Below are 18,117 nucleotides of genomic sequence, written 5' to 3' on the forward strand. Positions count from 1 at the left end.
AACCCTGGCACCACTCCCAGGAGAAGACAGGTCCTGCCCACACCAGCCCCGCCTGTACCCACAGCCGGCTCGAGCCAGTCATGACCAGGCCCCTGAGCCTGGAGGACAGCAGCTGTCCCCATGTCCATAGCAAGCTTATCAGGCTGGTACCAGCTCCTGGGTGAGTGGGTGTGACCTGTGCAGAGAGAGAGATGACACATCGGGAAGTACGTCATCTTGTCATCACTGTGACATTACAAGAATTGCAGCCATGGCTTACCTCTTTATAAACGTGAACCCGTGCACCTTTCAGTCCAGCCTCAGCCTGCTGCGAAGCCGGTCAGCCATGCGGATCCTGTACCTGCTGGGCGTGTTGCTCCTCTTGTTCCTGATGCCCGTTCCAGGTAAGTCAGGTGGGAAAGAGGGGCTGAGAGGACCAGTGTCAGCGCATCCAGGCCTCTCCATTCTCCAACATTCCCTGGGTGGGACCAGGGGAATTGTCTTTGGCAGCTGACCAGTCAGGGCCAGCCTCACAGCAGGCTCCTGCTCCTGCTCCCTCTGCTAATAGCACCTCTTCACCCGCCTCCTGGTGGGAGGACTGGTAAGGAGATGTGGGAAAGTGCTACTCAATTTCAGCCTCGGAGGAAACCTGGGCTGGTTCTGTGAGCAGAAGCAGAGGCTTCTGGTTCACTAAGCTTAGTGGTCAGAGGGGGTCGGCCCAGGACACTGCACCCACAGAGATCTGCAGTTTCCCCCCAGGGGACATTGACTACTGCCTGCTGGGCTCCACCTTCCCTTCACTCTTAATTTTATAGCCAAGCGGGGAAGGAAATAGAACCCTGGAAGGCAGCGAGTGAGTAACTGAGGAACTCCTTAAGCCTGGAATTTGTCCCAGGACCCCTCCTAGAGCCCCCTATACCTTCTATTTTTCCTTTGCAGGTCACAGCGGGATCATCAGCGCAGTACAGAGGTACTATTGCAGAATACGGGGTGGCCGGTGCGCCATGCTGGGCTGCCTCCCCAAGGAGGAGCAGATAGGCCGCTGCTCTCTCCGGGGTCGGAAATGCTGCCGCAAAAAGAAATAGGGATCAGACGTGAGGAGAATGTTGGGGCGATCCCTCCTTCAAGTTTATAAAGCTAAAACCAAATTAAAATTTTTTTTCAAAAATTTAGAAGCTTGATTTTTTTTTTTTTAAACACTCTGGTTTTGTGGAAGTTGATACCAAGCAGGCAACTGAGAGAGGCTAATGACACCTTCCATTAAATACATCAGCTTCTGCACCGTGTTTGATTTTCGTGGGTTTTGGACCTCGGCAACACTGGACTCTTTCTGGAACATTCCTTTGCTCCCTCATCCTCCATACTCCTGGGCTTTACCGTCCTTCTTCCCAGGACTTCATCTCTCTGAAGCCACCTCTAAAACCTTAATGCATCCCTCAGGCACCAATCCAAATCCTTCCAGAAAGTTTCTCCTCAGAGACGGGGACCCTGAGCCTCCTTTAGTATACCCTTTGCTTTCCTGCTGCCCAGGCCTCTGAGCTGTTGGCCTCAGAACTGGCATGAGCTCACTGCTCCCACCTGTCTCCAAACGCTAGACGCCCGTGTCTGTCTCCTCCCGCCTGCTGCACCCCGGGCTCTGACGTGAGTGCTGCTTCTGAAGGTCGCTCGGTGTCTCCCCCTGTCCACACTGTGGGTCCCCACACGGGTGGTAGGACTGTTGGTAAAGCGCCCTGAGCATGGGGGCTGCTCGGCCAGCACTGGCTGGACCAACGTCCATTCATGAGCTTTGGATCATCCACTGTTTAAGGATCCAGCATCTGGAGTGATGGTCTGTCCTCCCTGACCCCAGTCCCCCAGGCTAAGCACTGTGGTGGAACAGCAAGACTACTGGGCTCTCAGGGATAGGGGAATGAAGACCCCTGGAGCAGCCCACACAACACCCACCGTCCATCCAGGAAGCATTGCTGAGTGCCCTCCAACAGTCCAGAAGAAGGGGCCAGACAGAAGGTGAGGACAGGCACCATCCAGTGGGGGACGTGACTGCAGGCAGAAGGAAGCAAGAGGAGCTTATGACTGGCCGATCTGCTACTGGGCAGGGTCTGCAGGTGCCAGGAGGGGGCCTCACCCTGCCCAGCAGTGCAGCCGGGTGGAGACTGAGGTCATAACTATGGGCACAAGACCCCTTCTGCAGGGCAGAACTTCCTCACAGGTGCTGTTGGGGAAGGGGGCTTCAGTCAGCCACAGGAAAGCAGAAACACCCAAGGTTTTAGATGAAGTCCAGGCACACACAGGGCTGGAGGCACACACAGGGCTGGAGGCACACACAGGGCTGGAGGCACACACAGGGCTGGAGGCACACACAGGGCTGGAGGCACACAGGCTCCCACTAGCACCGGCCTCCAGTCTCCCCTGAGGGATGCCATCAGCTGCGTGGAGCTCTCCAGGGAGCCTCTGCAGCTGCTCTAACCCGGAGCTTCTAGAGATGAAAATAAACATCTGAATTAAAATATACTGAGCTGGACAAATGGTGTGTGACGGTAAGGATCAGTAAGCCAGCATCTGTTTTAGCACAAACAAATGAGAAAGTGAAGCAGAGTGAGAGTAAAAGGAGAGACTGGGAAAACCTTAACAGAGGGCTGAGTGCAAACCTCACCAGCCCAGCCTCGGGCTGTGCTTGGAGTCAGAGGAAGCCAGAGGAGGAGACAGGAAACAATGGCCTGCTGTTGTCCAGCTCTGGTGAGACTGTGACCCACAAAGGGAGGACTCAAAGAAATAGGAGCAGAATGAACAAAGACAGCCACACCAAGCACATCAGAATCGGAGTATTTTAAATGTGACAAAAAGAACATCTTACAAACAGCTCGAGAAGACACATTGCTCAGAGAGAGGATCAAGCACGCTTCCTACCAGGGTCCACAGGAGCCGTGTGTGGCCCCAGTTCCACACCAGCAGGAGCGCTTCACAAACCAAAGCAAAGACCCCACTATCTCAGCTACACCCAAAAGACACAGGAATCCCTCCCGGGAAGTCCTGCACCAGGAAATGCAGGCGTGGAGGAGAGTCTCTGCAAGATGGAAGGAGCAGGCTGCCCACATTCCAGACACCTCAGGAAGGGAGAGATTGCAGCAGGTGAGAAACAAGAGCCAAAGGCACGCTGTCCATCAGGAAGAATAGGCCACAATGACACCCATTGTGCTGTGTAATTAGTAGGCACTAATAAAGACCCACTGTGCATGTCAAATACAAGGACAAAGTTAGGTCAAAGCAGAAAGGATAGAACCAGACATATAAAAACATTAATCTAAAGAAAACATTGGTTAATTGATTAATCTTGGTTTAATTGGTTAATTGATTGATCTATTGGTTAATTGATTACAGATCAGAGCAGACTTTAGAACAAGCAGTGTATTACCAGAGATAATGAGGGTATTTTTTCTAAAGATAAAATGGTTAAATCACAGGAAAAAAAAAAAAAGCAAATAATCAGTACACATCTAATAGAATCTAATAGAAATTGTTAAGAAAATTGTGGAAATGAGAGAATAAATAAACAAATTAAGAATTGCAACAGGATATTTCAACATTTTTTTTTCGTTGTAATGGATGGGAAAACAGACAGAATAACAGTAGAGAAGCCTTGAATGACAGTGTCACCCAGTGTGACCTTTGTGAAATTCATAGGACACTCCACTCACTAACAGTAGAATGCATTAAAAGTCACCCAGTACGGCCCACCCTGAGCCAGGAAACAAGTCTCAAAAAGCAGAACAGTTTAAAACCATACAAAATATGGTGTCTGGACACAGTGGAACCTACAAAGCTATTGATAACAGAAAGATATCTGGAAAAGGTCCCAAATATTTGGAAATTAATCAACTTACTTCTAAATATTCAAGAAGGAATCACAAGAGAAATTAGGAAACATTTTGCACTGACCGAAAAGGAAAGCAGGACACTCCAAGGTCTGTGGGAGAGCAGCTGAGGTGCTTCTTAGAGGGAATTTCATGGCATTAAGTGATTTTAGGTAGAAAGGAGAGAAACTCCCTAGTTGACAGTCTAAGTTTCCTCTAAGAAATGAGATGTTAAAACACAAAGCAAATAGAGGCAGGTGGGAAGAAAATGGGCGCGCAAAAGAGAATTTTTAATAAAAATGAAGCTTATTCTTTGAGATGATGAATAAAAATTTTAGAACTCTCATTAGGTTCATTAAGAGGAAAAAATAATTACAAAATCCTTGGTGGCGTGCATATATGTACCTGGGGTGCTTATGAAGCTTGCACATAGCTTGGGGCAAACAGGAAAATGGGAATGGCTGACATGACATACAAAGAATCGCCACAAGGTGGCAGTACCTCGCACCGTTGTTCCTGGCCTTCAGGAGGCCTGTCATGCTCTCAGCTCAGGAGGCTGGAGAGGATGACAGCAATACCAGGGGAGGCTGGCGTCCAGCAGGCAGCTGTCACTCTAGCCGAGGGGCTGTGGGAGAAGGAAGGGGCGAAGTGGTCAGGATGCCAGGGCGATTTCATTAATGTGCACCAGGCACTTCCGTAGGAGGACTTGGAAGAATGGCAGCTTTCAGTTCTGATCCCACCTCTGAGGCTTAGCAGCTAGGTGACCACGGGCCTTCACCTTTCCAGGTCCCAGGACTGTCATCTGTACAGCTGAGCCGTGCCTACCTGGCAGGTACACGGAGGAGGGATGAATGACATATTGTGTCTGAATGTGGCCATAAGAGCTATAGAACTGGCAAAGCTCCGAGCAAAATGAAAATGCACAAAAGAAAGTGATGTTAGAGGAGGATGTAAAGCGTTTTCCTTCAAAAATGTAATTTGCAGAATGAAATAGGACTCCCATTAAAGAGGAACGATAACAGAAACTGAAAATTGAAAAGAATATTTTGGTGTCGTAATTTTAGTACAACAAATACTACTTTATATTAATAAAGTAGTATCTTGATTGATAATATAATTTTCCTGGCCAGCTTTCCTGAAAACTCATTTAATAGGTCATCAGCATTTATACTTTGAGCAACGTTGTTGTTGTTATTATTATTTTTAATTTTGAGAAGAATCTGCTAATGCAACTGTGCTGGAGTAAAGAGGATCTGACAGCTGTAACAATGTTGAGATGAAGCTATTTTGAAACATAAATCTAGATCAACCAGTCATAGAGGTGAGAGACTTTGCTTTTGAAAGCCTGCCAACTGGAATGGAGCTGCACTCCCTCCTGGGGCCCTGAGCCCCTCTGCCTGGGAGGAACAGCCTCAGCGCCCCCTTCGGTTTAGGGAAGAGCTTTGTGGGTGCAGCACTTATCTCTCCTTTAAGGAGCAAGACACAACTGTACTTCTCAGCCCAGGCTGGATGGTTACCATTGCACACGCAGCCTGGCTTCTTCTTGAGCTTAGATAAGCAGTCAGTTAGACTCCACCTAAACTGGACACTTCCCCAGGCCCCATAGTCGCTCCATCTCTGGCTTTTGGTGAGGGAGCCATGTTTGTGCTGGCCTGTGGTCTTACAGGTCAAGGCCAGGAAGTGACCCTGCCTTTGAGAGTGCCTTACTGAGCTGGGGTCTCTATCAAATGAGCTTCATCACCAAGGGAGCAGCACAGCCGCAAAGGAGGCATCTGGCACCAGGTGCTGTCAGTCACAGGAACCCCTGGTGGGAACACAGCACCCCCTGATGCAGCTGTCCTGGGGACCCTGAAGGGTACTCTTCCCCAGGGACACAGGGTGATGTGTCTCTCAGTGGTTTCCCTACTTCAGATCAACTTTTCCTCCTTCTCGAGTAGGTCTTCACAATTGCACAGAGATCTAGGCAGAACAGAAAGTAAGCAGACAAAATGCTACTGGTGGTTCTCTGGGGTTGGGACACAAGTGGGAAATCACACTTTTGTACAGGTGGACTTTTAAATGACAGTGAGTTATGTTTGTAATAATTGCAAGCACATGACTCACTAGAAAAGGGTGAATAGGATTAATGCCAAACAGGAAAAAGACGGCAGCCATTAACTTCCTCAAACTCAGAGCCCAGTGAAGCCCCTTCCTAAGTATTATGGCATTCTATAAGACTGCTGCTCAAAAAAGAAAGAAAAATACAGGGGGGGGGGGGAACCATCTAACTCAATGTGTGACTCTAGATTAAAAATAGACTAGGAAAAAATATCAATAGATACAAAACCCCTAGGGGAAATGCAAATAATGATTAGATACTAAATGAGATTAGGAATTATTCTCTCACATGTGTAAATGGTATAGGGATTCAGGTGAGAATTTTCCCTTGTTCTTAAGAAGTGCATGCTGAGAGAATCAGGTGCTGCACCACGATGTGTTATGAGTTGGATCTTAATTAAGTGTCCCCCAGACGTCATGTGCTTGGTCCCCAGCCTGATGTACTGTTATGAGGTGGTAGAACTTTTAGGAGCTGGGGTCTAGCAGAAGTCAGGTCATTGGAGCCATGACCTTGAAGGAGATATTAGGACCTGCCCCTCCCCTCTGCTTCTCAGATACCATGAAGTGAGCTTTGTACTGCCAAGGGCTTCCTGCCATGACATTCCACCTCAAGACAGTCCCCCAAACGATGGAGCCATCAACCACAGACCAAAGCCTCTGAAATTGTGAGTCAAATAAACCTTTCTTCCTTTTGAGTCTCTCACATATTTTTTCACAGTGACAGAAAACTGACCAACACATGATGTTTGCCTCTTGTCATCAAAAAACTAAGAGAGATACATCTAATATATATATATGGATATATTGGGAGGGTACCAGGGATTGAACTCAGGGTCACTTGACCACTGCGTCACATCCCCAGCCCTATTTCGTATTTTATTTAGAGACAGGGTCTCACTGAGTTGCTTAGTGCCTCATTGTTGCTGAAGCTGGCTTTGAACTCGTGATCCTCACCCTCCTGAGCCACTGGGATTACAGGTGTGCGCCACTGCTCTCAGCTCATCAAACATTTTTTTAAAAAAATAAACAATTCAGGCTAAGCATATTCAAGCTTTTTAATTTTTTTTTTTAATTCAGTGTTTTCCGTACGCTTCCTTAGCCTGGAAGAAATACTCTGAGTGTTGAGTGAGTGACATGCTTCTCTACACAGTCCAGAGGAGGGGCGTGCTGTTGTGGTGACCAGAGCCTGAGCATTGATGGGACCTCCTTCACGGCTTCACCAGCGTCCCAACCCAGGCCTCTGTCTCACATGATCCAGAAGTCATCACTTCTTGCCAACACAGCATTGTCACCAGCGTCCTCTCAAAACACCTTGAATTAGGGAATAAGACAGAGGTGACTAGAGGCTGGGACAGGGACGGGGAGGGGAAGAGAGAGAGGTCGAATAGCAGGGACAAAATACAGATAGGACAAGTGAGTCCTGGTGTCCTGTTCCCAGGAGAGTCGCTGGAGAAGACAACAACAGAAAGTGGGTAGACTTCACACTCCACACTTCAAAACAGCTCGAAGACGTTCCCAACGCAGAGAGATGATCAGTGTTTGGATGGATGTGCCAACCGTCCTGCGTTGACCATTGCATGGATTGACATGTCACCCTGGACCAGGGAGAGCCCAGACACAATGCTGTCCTCCCTGTCTGCCTCTGTGGAGTGAAACACACACCCACCTGAGTCAGTGCCCGTCTTCCCGGGTAGATGGGGACTTTCAGGAGATGTCTCATGTGGATCTCACTGTCCTGTGATGACCTGGGACAATGGGGCTCCCTTGTCTCTTCCTGAAGCCCTGACACCCTCCTGCCCACCCCTGGGAACTCTGGGTTCAGCACACTCTATTCTATTTCATCATAGGACCTGACCATGCCCAGGGATGGATAGAAAGAGGTGGAATCCGTTCCTACTGTGGCCTCAGACTGTCCACAGACTATCAGGAAACAGAAAGTGGGTAGACTTCACACTCCATGGAGCAGGCAGGTGACCTCTAGGGCTCAAGCCCATCTGTGCCCTGTGAGGCAGGCCCAGCTCCGGACCCCCTCCATCCAGGGACCTAAAGGAGTAGGCAGTGGCAGCTCTTGGTCCCAAGGGTGGAGGACAATTCCCTGGGGTTTCCCACATCCTGATTTGCATCAGGACAACTGGGTGTGCCTTATTCCCTAAGGGCTATTCCTCTGACACACCAGGAAAGATGTCATTTTAATCCCGGCAATTACAAGGACCAGAGCCAGTAACAAATTGTATAATTTCCAGGAACCGGGAGCCCGGACCTTTATAAAGCCAAGCTCTGGGCGCTCTCAGCAGCGTCTGCTGTGGGTCCACCAGCCTCGCCATGAGGATCCGGTTCCTCCTCCTTGCGTTCCTCTTGGTGTTCCTGCTGCCTCCTCCAGGTGAGATGGGCCAAGGGGAAGAGGAGGGGACACAGAGAAGGCAGGAAGTCTCTCTCCTTCCCCGTCCTCCACCCCGTCCCTTCGGTCTTTCTTCCTCTCTCCCTCCTTCTGCCTGTTTCTGCCCCTGCTCCTTCTCTTTCTCCTTCTCTTACTCTCTCCTTCTTCTTCCCTCTTGATTCTCTATCTCCTCTCCTCCCTTCCTCTCCTTTCCTCTCATCTTTCTCTTTTCTAAACACAGTTTTTTGGCCAAGTAGCTTGTATGAATTACTTAACAGAATCAAGACCATTTCCTACAACTGGAAAGGAGTTGAAGAACCACAGGGTTCCACTCACAGCCATTTCCAAGCAGCTCTGCGGCTGGTAGATCCAGACCCTTCCTTGGTCCTCGAGCTAGCACTGCTGAGACCAGGGAAGCCTCCCTAAGGCCACTAGTTGTTTTTTTAATCAAATTCGGATATCTTGCTTTTAGCCAAAGAAGGAAGCAGAGGACACCGTTTTATAAATCTTTACATGAAAGAGTAGAGTTTTTCGGTACCTAGATAATCCCAGAAATTAATTCTGTGGGCTTGTGGTTTAGGAACCTCCCGGGCCCTGGTCTTTTCAGACGGGAGGCCCCGGACGACATGCCCTTCGACATACAGGGCTGCCCTGGCCCAGTGCAGGTGCAGCTCTTGGAAGCAGCTCTCTCAACTGTGTGCCCAACATTTATATTTTTCTTGATACTGTGAAAATAGAATAAAAAAGAATGAACAGGGAAGAGAGGCAGGTGGAGAGAAGGGACAGAGAGAAGAAAATGAGGCAAGATCTGAGTCAACAAATCCGATAGAAATGATGTTGAAAACACCCCTCATTTTATGAATCCCGTTTGTGAGTTCTGGGTTACAGTGGAACAGCGGGATTCTGAGAGAGCAGGGTCAAAGCTGTATTCTGTCTTGGAATAGATCAGGAAGGAAGGAAGAAGGCATGAGAGCAAGACCAGGTTTTAGATCTTAGAAACAAGGACACAGGTTTATTTTTTACTGTTTTGTTGTCAACTGTCAGTTACTTTGGCGTCAAGTTCTCATTGAACAAGTTCTACTCTCTGAGCTGCATCTTTTTCTCCCTTCAGTTCAGATACTTAATAAATTAACTGACATGGAAAACAAAGGTTGAAAATGGGGACCTTCCTGCCTTACCTGAGCCTAACACTACTGGCCTAGGTAGAAGCAGATGGAGTCTCTCTGAGGCTGAGGCTGCAAACTGTGGTGTGCCCACTGGGCCCAGGTCTTCCGGCCGTGCCTGCCTGACCCCATCTGGGGGCCCCCAGCAGGCTCCCCAGGTCAGAGCCTCAACATTTCAGCTGGAGGATCAGAACAGACTCAGACAGCCTGGAGTCAAGTGGTGTGATCCTGAGAAGAACTGGGCGGGAAGGAAACCTGCCGGACCCACTCTGCTGATGGGCGTGGGCTCCTGTCCCTCAACACAGGGCCTCGGTGCTGACACTCCTTTGCCCTTTGTTTTCTTTCAGTTTTTCCTAAATATATCAGCAATCCTGTCAGCTGCGTCAGGAATGGAGGATTGTGTAAGGCTGCCTGCCGTGGACATCTGAAGAAGATCGGCACCTGCGGCATATCAGGGCCCAAATGCTGTCGGGTAAAGTGAGGAGGCCCAGAGACCACAGCAACAGAAGTGGACCAGACCTCTTCCAACCCCAGCCACATTAAAGCATGTGTTCAGAACCTTGCCTTCTAGTGATATGGTGACCCGACCGACCCGTAGTCATGTCCTGGGGACACGCTGTTAAGCTCTGCATACTAACAATCAGGACAGTGCAGGGGGCTTCTGTGTCTTTCCAGGGACCCCTGAGTGCATCTGTCTCCATGATACCCCCATCTTCCCCAGTGACACTGCGTGCTTTCCTCTTCCTGCCCCCCTCCCCTTGCATGCTCTGACCTACTATGAAAACAGCCCAATCCCTCTGTCCCCACTCAAACCCGCTGGCTCTGGAAGCCAGAGCAGCACCCTTGCACCTCTGCTCTCCGCACCCTGCCCTTGGGTCCTGCTTTTGCTCAGCTGGGCCTGGTGCACGTACAGGTAACACTCTGATTCTCTCAGGCCAACAGGTCTCTGTGTGTGGACTTTGTCTGTCCTTTTATGCACTGGTCATTGAGGGGAGGCCTTGCTGCATAAGTGATTATGAACAGAAGGGCGCAGTTGAGTTGGACAGTGTTTCCTGCCGTGTAGATGGAGGGTGATAAGGTCAAGAATGGGAAAGCAGGTTCTCACCAGAGACACAGGAAATGACATCAGTAAAACAGGGGACAGAGGAAGAGGGAGCCAAGGTCCAAAGGAGAGACCAAGACAGGGCAGCAGCCAGACACTGCCGAGCCTGACACCCTTGCCCAGGGTAGGTCCTCGCTGGTGGATCCTGTGGGTGCCCCACTGTTTCTCCACCTGAACGCTCCCCTGAATGTGCTCCTAATTCTGGGTGAATGCAGCTCGATTCCAAAATAATACCTACAGTCTCAGGATTGAAAAAAGAAACGACACCTTGTTACAGTAAAATCATTTTTATCAGGATAGGTACATCTGATAACAGGTGAGATGAGAGAGACACTGCTGTGGGTAGAAACTTAAGTACCAAAAAAAAAAAATCCACACTCAAGACAAAATATGATGAAATGTTTTTTAAAAAACTAAAATCAGTGCTCCAAATCCATGATTAACACAATATCCAAATATCAAACCAGGACAGGATCTACCTTCAGTTTCACTCTGCAAACCCACTCACCTCACTTTGATCTCAGGCCAGCCACGTCCCATCTTTAATCATTTACTTTTGATAACTTATGACATTTTTATTTATAATAAATGTGTTGTTTGCCTGGTTTTCAAAAGTACGTATTTTTGACCACAGAGATGAGGTGAAGTTTAACATAGTACATAAAGCAATCACTTTTGTGTTCTAGGGGAATGGAAACTACTCTTTTGAGAAAACACTTTAGTGGCTATTTTTTCTTGTAAGGAGGGAGGCCTGAGTGCAGTATAAGACAAGATGAAATTAAAAAGCTAAATAGCTCTACATTCCCAAAAATGAAAGGGCTCTTTGTATTTCCACTTAGAATCAGGGCCGAGGGAGGCTTGGGCCATGAAGATTAAAAATGAAAGTAGTCGTTTGGGTTCCAAAGGAACGAGCGTGAGGCGACGTGAGGGAGGTGGACAAGGGAGGCCGGCTGGCTGGGGAGCTCCAGCTGGGCTGAAGCCCCTTCTCCAATCTTAACATTTCTGTGCAATAACTACCTATACAATACTTGCAAAATCTTCTCTCACTCAACAGTTTGTGGTTGGGAAATCTTGGAAACAACCAGAGATCCTCAGTCATGCTTGGGGTAAAGGCATGAGGAAGGAGAGCAGCGGCCAGGGAGTCAGGGGACCCAACCACGGAAGGCTCTGCAGGAGAGGAGAGCAGGAAGGAGTGTGGATGAAATAGAGTGGACCCAAGTACGGAGGGGAAATCCCAAGGAGCACTTGGATATCCGCCTTCATGTATGAAGAGTGGGAGCTGGGAGGGGAGGGGATTTAGATATGGAAACAGGAGAACCCTAGGGTTTGGAGCAACCACAGGCTGCTTTCTAAAAAAGCCATCATGTATGCCTTCCCCTAACTCTAAAGCCATTACGCCATGGACTGAAAGAAGAAAATCACACCCACCCCATTGTGTCATGAGGAAGGAAAAAAAGAAGATAATTCATTATTTCTATGAAGTTCATCTGGCTACTCATGCCAAATCAGCACTTGATCTTTGCTCCAGTTGTTTAAAAACCAAATGTGCAGACTGATAAGGCGAGGTACCACAGCCCTTGGATGTCCTTTGGTCAACTTATCTGTCACTGTGATCAAGAACAGTTTTAAGGAGTAAAGGTTTATTTGGTGATTTACTGTTTCCATAGACAGCCCATTTCATTCCTCTGGGCCCGATACAAAGCAGAACATCATGGTGGAAGGGTGTGGTGGAGGAAAGTGGCTCAGAACTTGGCACCAGGAAGCAGAGACTACTTAGCTCAACAAGGACAGAGGCACAGCCCCAGGGACCCACCTCTTCCAGCCACACCTCACCTGCCTACAATCACCACCCAGTTAATCCCTATCAGGGGATTAATGCACTGATTGGGTTAAGGCGCTAACAACCCAATCATTTCACTCTCAACTTTCTTGCATAGTCTCACACATGAACTTTTGGGGGACACCTCACGTCTAACCCACAGCAGTGTGTATCCTGGTTGTGGTGTTCACAGGTTTTTTTTTTTTTACGATACTGATTGCTACTTTGGTGGGTTTTAGAGTATCTCCAGCCAGCCTACTCCTCAGGACCTACAGCTGTTCACCCTGTCTCCAACCTTCCTCCTTTCATGACACCCTCACAGGTATTTTATGCTATTTTCTGTATATTCTAATATTTTCTCTCTCTGTAAATTTGGTGTGGAGATTTTTCCATCCAATTTGATGTATTCCAAGTCTTAGATCCTCTCTTTGGCTGTAGCCCAGGTGCTGTTAAGCCTGACTGTTATGATATTCAGTTCAGCTGTTATCCTTTAAGTTCTTGAATCATCATTTATCATTTTTAAAATCAGAAAGGAAAATCAGCAGACATGGAGATTTCCAGCCATTCTGCAGACCCCCCAGCTCTCCTGGGACTACAGACATCTCACTCTGACTCCCGTCCCTGAATAAGGGGGCAGCGTTGCTTTAAAGAGGGTAATTTCAGGTGAAGCCCTGGATGAGAGGAAGATAATGACAAGCCACTAAAGAAATCGAAAGACTGATTATGTAATTACGGGGCAACTGGGGTGGGGGTGATGACATCACAGGAACTTTAAAAAGAGACCTGTGATGGAACTTTAAACAGATTCTTCTTAGGCTTCCTCTCCCAGATGAACAACTTAGAATATAAATATTCTTTGTCTTTGTTTTATTAATACTAAATTATTTGGATTGACAGATTTAATAAATAAAAACACAGGACACCCAGTTCAATGTGAATTTCAGATAAACAGCCGCTAACGTTGTGTGATGTACCTCATACAATAGTTGGTACTGAAACAAGTTGTTTGGTGTATCTGAAACTGACATGGGACTAGGCCTCCTGTATTTCATCTGATGACAATATAAATCACCAAGATTTCTCTCTGTAAAGACAGTTTTTTGGCCAAAGTATTTATTTATCACTCAGCTGAGTTGGCTTTTACGAGGTGTGGTAATGACTGCCCAAGATGGCCACCACCAATCCATGGGGTCTGGGGACGTGTCCCACGAGGCCACTGAAACGTCAGGAAGCAGAGGGAACCAAACCTGCTTTCAAAGGGGAGATCGTCTTTGATTATCTGGGTGGGCCCAACGGAACACGGGGATGACTAAAGATGGAAAAGGGAGGCAGGGCCATCAGAGTAAGTCGTGGCCGCAAGGAGGACCCACTGGCGGCAGCCAGCTCTGAAGACGGACGCTGCACCCTAAGGAATGGGGGTACCTCTGGAGCTTGAGAAGGCAACAAGGCCAAACAAAACTCGGATCCTACAGTGTCCAGGAGAGGGCCCTCCACATCTCAGTTTGGGGGGTTTCATCCCCCAAACTGCAGTGTAATGAGTTTGTGTTGTCTCAGATACCTACACTAAATTCATGGCAATCAGTTACCGCGGCAACAAGAAGCACTAGTGCCACGAAACACTAGTTTCTCCTGGGTGTGGTGGCACATGCCTGTAATCCCAGCAACTCAGGAGACAGCGAGAAGAGAATATCAAGTTGGAGGCCAGCCTCAGCAACTTAGCAAGGCCCTCAGCACAACAAGGAGATTCTGTCTAAAAATAAAAAGACTGGGGATATAGTTCATGGTAAAGCACTCTTGGGTTCAATCCCCAGAACCATACCCCCCCCAAAAAAAAACATATAAAAAAAACACCCACTAATTTCAAATCACGTGCTGAACAAAAAAATCATTTGCACAAAAGATCTAAACCAACATTTGTTTAACTGAGAAAAAAACTTGTACAAAATTTTATCTTTGTTTTCATAGAAACCTCCAAGGCTCAAATTTTCCTCCTGCTTGGGTGCCCCTGAGCTCAGTGTTATATGAAGGACCCATTTATTTCATTTGTGGTTTGGAATTTGTCATGAACAGGTCCAGACTTGGGTGGAGGTAGAGGGCGGGTGATTTCACATCTCCAGAAGATCTCACCCCAAAAGCAATTACCCAGTAAATGTGACAGAATAAATCTCTGTAGCACTGTGGTTTTCTTATGAATCATCAATAATTCCTTGTTAACCCATCACATACCCCCAGAGGGCTATCCTAGAAGTAGCACACCCAGCTGCTGCCTCACCAACAATGAATTGTCCTCAATACCTTCAAATGCCACCAGGTCCTGGACATGAATGGTCAGAACCCCCAAGAACCCCAGGTCATAATGCACATTCCTAGAGTCCATATCTACACGGAAAGTGTCAGACACTCTGAAACGGTGGCTAGCCATTTGGTTATTTTATCCCAACCTTTTCTTTCTCTGAAGATAAGAAATGAGAAACTATCCTAATTCAAAATATAATTCACACTCTGTTTCACAAGTCTTATTTTCATAAGATGCTGGATTTAAGAATTTTAATATTACATGAAAATCCAAGTGCCATGGGGTCATTTAACTGTGGGAGGTAACTCTCTTTTCTTAGGAACAAAAATTAACCCACTCTGTGCCATCCGAACTCCAAGTATGTGCATGGACACTCTTGGTCTGACCAAGTCCTGATTCCTGTCCAGGTTGTACTGACGTGAACAGAATTTGGGCTTCATTCTATTTCATTCTGTTTCCTGTCACTTGGGAGAACAGGGAGTAGCTTAAAAAAAAATCTACCCTTTGAAACAAATAAAATCCAGGCTACATGTCATAAGATTGCTACCAGACACAGAAATAAAAACAGCCCAGCCGCACTCACTCCATATCTACTTCCAGAATAATCTGTTTGAGGGCAAGCTCCTAACACTCCAAAGGAAATAGGCACGTGGTTTCTGAGGCATGTGTCCTTAAGAGGCTCAGTGACGTGCCATGTTCCAGAAGCAATGATGCTATGCTTTCATTATTGTGTCACTGGGACAGAATTGAAAAAGATGGCTGGTCCCTTAACCATGCTCCTTCAATCTGTGTGAATTACAATAAAAGGCACCTTGCTCTTGGTCCTGAGCTCCTCTGGGGTGCGCCAGCATTGGTGACGAGGGTTCTTTATCTTTTCTTCTCCTTGCTGCTTCTGAGAGATTGAGAACTGCAATAGCCCGAGGCCACTCTGCGGCTCACCACTCCTTCTTTCTCTGAAGGATTATTAACCTGAATACAACCCCCTTAGCACTGAGGGTGCCCGAGGTCTTAAAGGACTTCTGTTTTTCCTAGACTCCCTCTGATGGACTGGACAGCTTAGAGAGCCACCCCACTTTTTCACCTGTGCTTAAGTCCTGAGCCATGTGCCTCTTCAAATGGTGCTCAAATCCACTTTATTTCAAGGACAGAAATTCAGGCTATCCTTTGACAAGCATATCCTTTTATATATAAAATTAAACAATGGAGGTTCTCTAGTGGGCCACCTAGAGACTCACAATGTGACCAGGGCACCTCAGCCTGCCTCTCGTAGCCCTTTGCTGGTAAGGCCCCGCGTGGAGCCTCCGTCCTGAAGCCACCCTGCTGAGCTCTTCTCCATAACACCCCTTGAGCCTCAGAGGGTTGCCATCCCTTCCTTTATCCTGTCTCAGCATTTACAGTAATGGAGGTGGGTGGGAGGACAGGGAAATAGAGATTAAGGAAGAGATGAAGGAAAGAGTGAGGGGAAAAAGAATGAGAAGACAGAAAAAAGAGCAGAAATAAGGAAGGTCGTGAAATCTCGATCGCTGTATTGTGCCCACCTGCAGCCCCCAGGTGACGGGGGTGACGCACTGGGCACAAAACACCTGCTCCCTCCCTGCTGCACCCGCACTTCCCACCGTGTAGGCTCCACTACTCCATTTCCCAGGTGACTTGGGGACAAGGGATGAACACAGACCTTTCCTTGAGTCGGGACACGCTGTCCTGGTTGCAGCCACTGCCTTCCTGCAACCTCCAGCCTGTTTTCTCCAGGTGGGGACTGACAGGCTCGCTGGGCACCCTGGGCACCCTCTCCCTGAACCCACCTGAGGCCCAAGCAGTTCCTTTTCTGCAGGAACAAGCCTCATCAGAGGCACAGCAGCCCCAGTCCCTGTGTCACAAAGTCAGACAAGGAATCACAATTCCCTGCGAGATCACTGTGAGCAGGTGCCCCATCCTTGGAGGATAAGCACTCTACCAAGGATTCACCAGGAGCCCTGGTTATTCAGGTCTGAGTCTTCCCACGGTGGCTCTAGTGGCTCTCAGATCTCTTCCCATATCTCTTGCCAGATAATGACACACCACCATCGTTCCCCCGCTGGTGCCACAAAAACAGAGGCTTTTGTATACAGAGGCGCCCTGTCACCTGGGAAGTCACAGAAGTGTTGCAGGAGTGTTGGGGATGCAAATCAAGTCAAGATGGCGCCTGGCAGTTTGCCAAGAGGAGTGGTTTGTGAAGCAACGCCAGCGAGCCATTAAGATGATGAGGATTCCTTATTGGCTGACTGCTGTATCTGGATGATGTTAATGGAGTCAAGCTGTGTGTGATCAGTTAGGTATATATACCTCTGCTGTCCCGCAGAGGAGGAGTTCCGCTACCTTAGGAGCCCGCTGCTTTGAGTTCTCACTCAGTTCCCGCTGAGTTCACTTGCAATAAAGTAGTTTCTGCTTCAACCTTCAGCTTGCTTGTCACCTCCCGGTTATTTGCCCAGCCGGACTGCGGCACAGGAGAAGATGGGAACTGGGATAACGGGGCCACTGCTGAGGTCACAACGGAGGGAGAACAGTTTCTTTCTGGTTTATTTCCAAAATGTCAGCTCAATTAAATCACTTCATTCAAAATCAGAGATCCTGACCTCTTGTGACTGGTTATTGTGTGGTGTTCCTTGCAGGGCAGCCAGAGATCCTTAGCAATTTTGCAGCTACCTACAAATTAGTACCCTTTGCATTGGCCTTTGGAGCCTCCACAGCACACAACATTTATGTGGGTTTATGATCTATTAGCCTCTATAGATGTCTCAGCAAGCTGGACCCCAGTCTTCCAATGTGCCCTTCTTCTTCCTATCACCTGTGGTTACTTCCTTTTGCTGCCCCGGCTACAGGCACACCACCTCTTATTCCAATGGGCGTGGATCAAGACCCAGTTCACATCCCACTCCCTTGATGGAGCCATTCCCATCCCACCACACAAATGACATCTCCCTTCCTCTGAGTGGCACATGGTTCTGGTCCTCACAACAGATGCCCCTTCCTCAGCCCTCACTGCACACTGGGGCTCACTTTAAATCTTATATTCAGCTGCACAGTCCTTGAAGGCCAGGACCCCGTCTCCATCCCATTACATTACATGACACTGAATGTTGAATTGCTTAGGTTTTTCTGAATAGATTTGTGGTTTAAATCAAACACATTAGAAAGAGATAATATCTTCATGAAACACAATTCAGTGAAGATGACAGCATGGGACTCTGGGAGACTGCAACAGGGGTCAACAGGACCTCTCTCCAGAGTTCAGCCGTTATAAAATCCACATCTATGCAATTTTAAGCATTTGGCTGCAGATTTTTAACATAGCTCTTTACACAATATACACACTATAAACTATTGCATTCAATCTGGTTCACATATGATCTTTTGAATTCTCCAGAACTTCTCAATAAGGAGTCCATTCTGACAG

At 47.8% G+C, this 18,117-nt stretch overlaps 1 protein-coding gene and 1 long non-coding RNA gene across 3 annotated transcripts; both read left to right on the forward strand.

Annotated features, from left to right (window-relative positions):
* Positions 1-150: 150 nt before the first annotated feature.
* Positions 151-8,276, forward strand: LOC139705058 (beta-defensin 103A-like). 2 transcript variants are annotated; one of them, XM_071609257.1, is made up of 4 exons: positions 151-383; positions 919-949; positions 6,482-6,592; positions 8,171-8,276. In XM_071609257.1, the coding sequence occupies exons 1-4, from the start codon at positions 251-253 to the stop codon at positions 8,193-8,195; spliced, it is 300 nt and encodes a 99-aa protein (XP_071465358.1). In that variant the 5' UTR covers positions 151-250; the 3' UTR covers positions 8,196-8,276. The 2 variants fall into 2 exon arrangements, with proteins under 2 accessions (XP_071465358.1, XP_071465359.1); XM_071609258.1 differs by lacking the exons at positions 6,482-6,592; positions 8,171-8,276 and having other exon boundaries at positions 156-383; positions 919-3,552.
* On the forward strand, positions 7,035-7,889 carry LOC139705057 (uncharacterized). Its single transcript, XR_011706948.1, has 3 exons — positions 7,035-7,262; positions 7,366-7,597; positions 7,775-7,889. It is a non-coding gene; the product is annotated as an uncharacterized lncRNA (long non-coding RNA).
* Positions 8,277-18,117: the final 9,841 nt, after the last annotated feature.

Source organism: Marmota flaviventris, chromosome 3, assembly GCF_047511675.1.
Source record: "Marmota flaviventris isolate mMarFla1 chromosome 3, mMarFla1.hap1, whole genome shotgun sequence".
NCBI lineage: Eukaryota > Metazoa > Chordata > Mammalia > Rodentia > Sciuridae > Marmota > Marmota flaviventris.

Bases quoted from the DNA above. Each gene is read 5' to 3' on its own strand.
- LOC139705058 (XM_071609257.1), top strand. From the start codon at position 251: ATGGCTTACCTCTTTATAAACGTGAACCCGTGCACCTTTCAGTCCAGC. The intron at 950-6,481 runs GTACTATTGCAG...TCTGCTTCTCAG, and splicing joins ATCATCAGCGCAGTACAGAG to ATACCATGAAGTGAGCTTTG. The intron at 6,593-8,170 runs GTGAGTCAAATA...TATAATTTCCAG, and splicing joins AGACCAAAGCCTCTGAAATT to GAACCGGGAGCCCGGACCTT.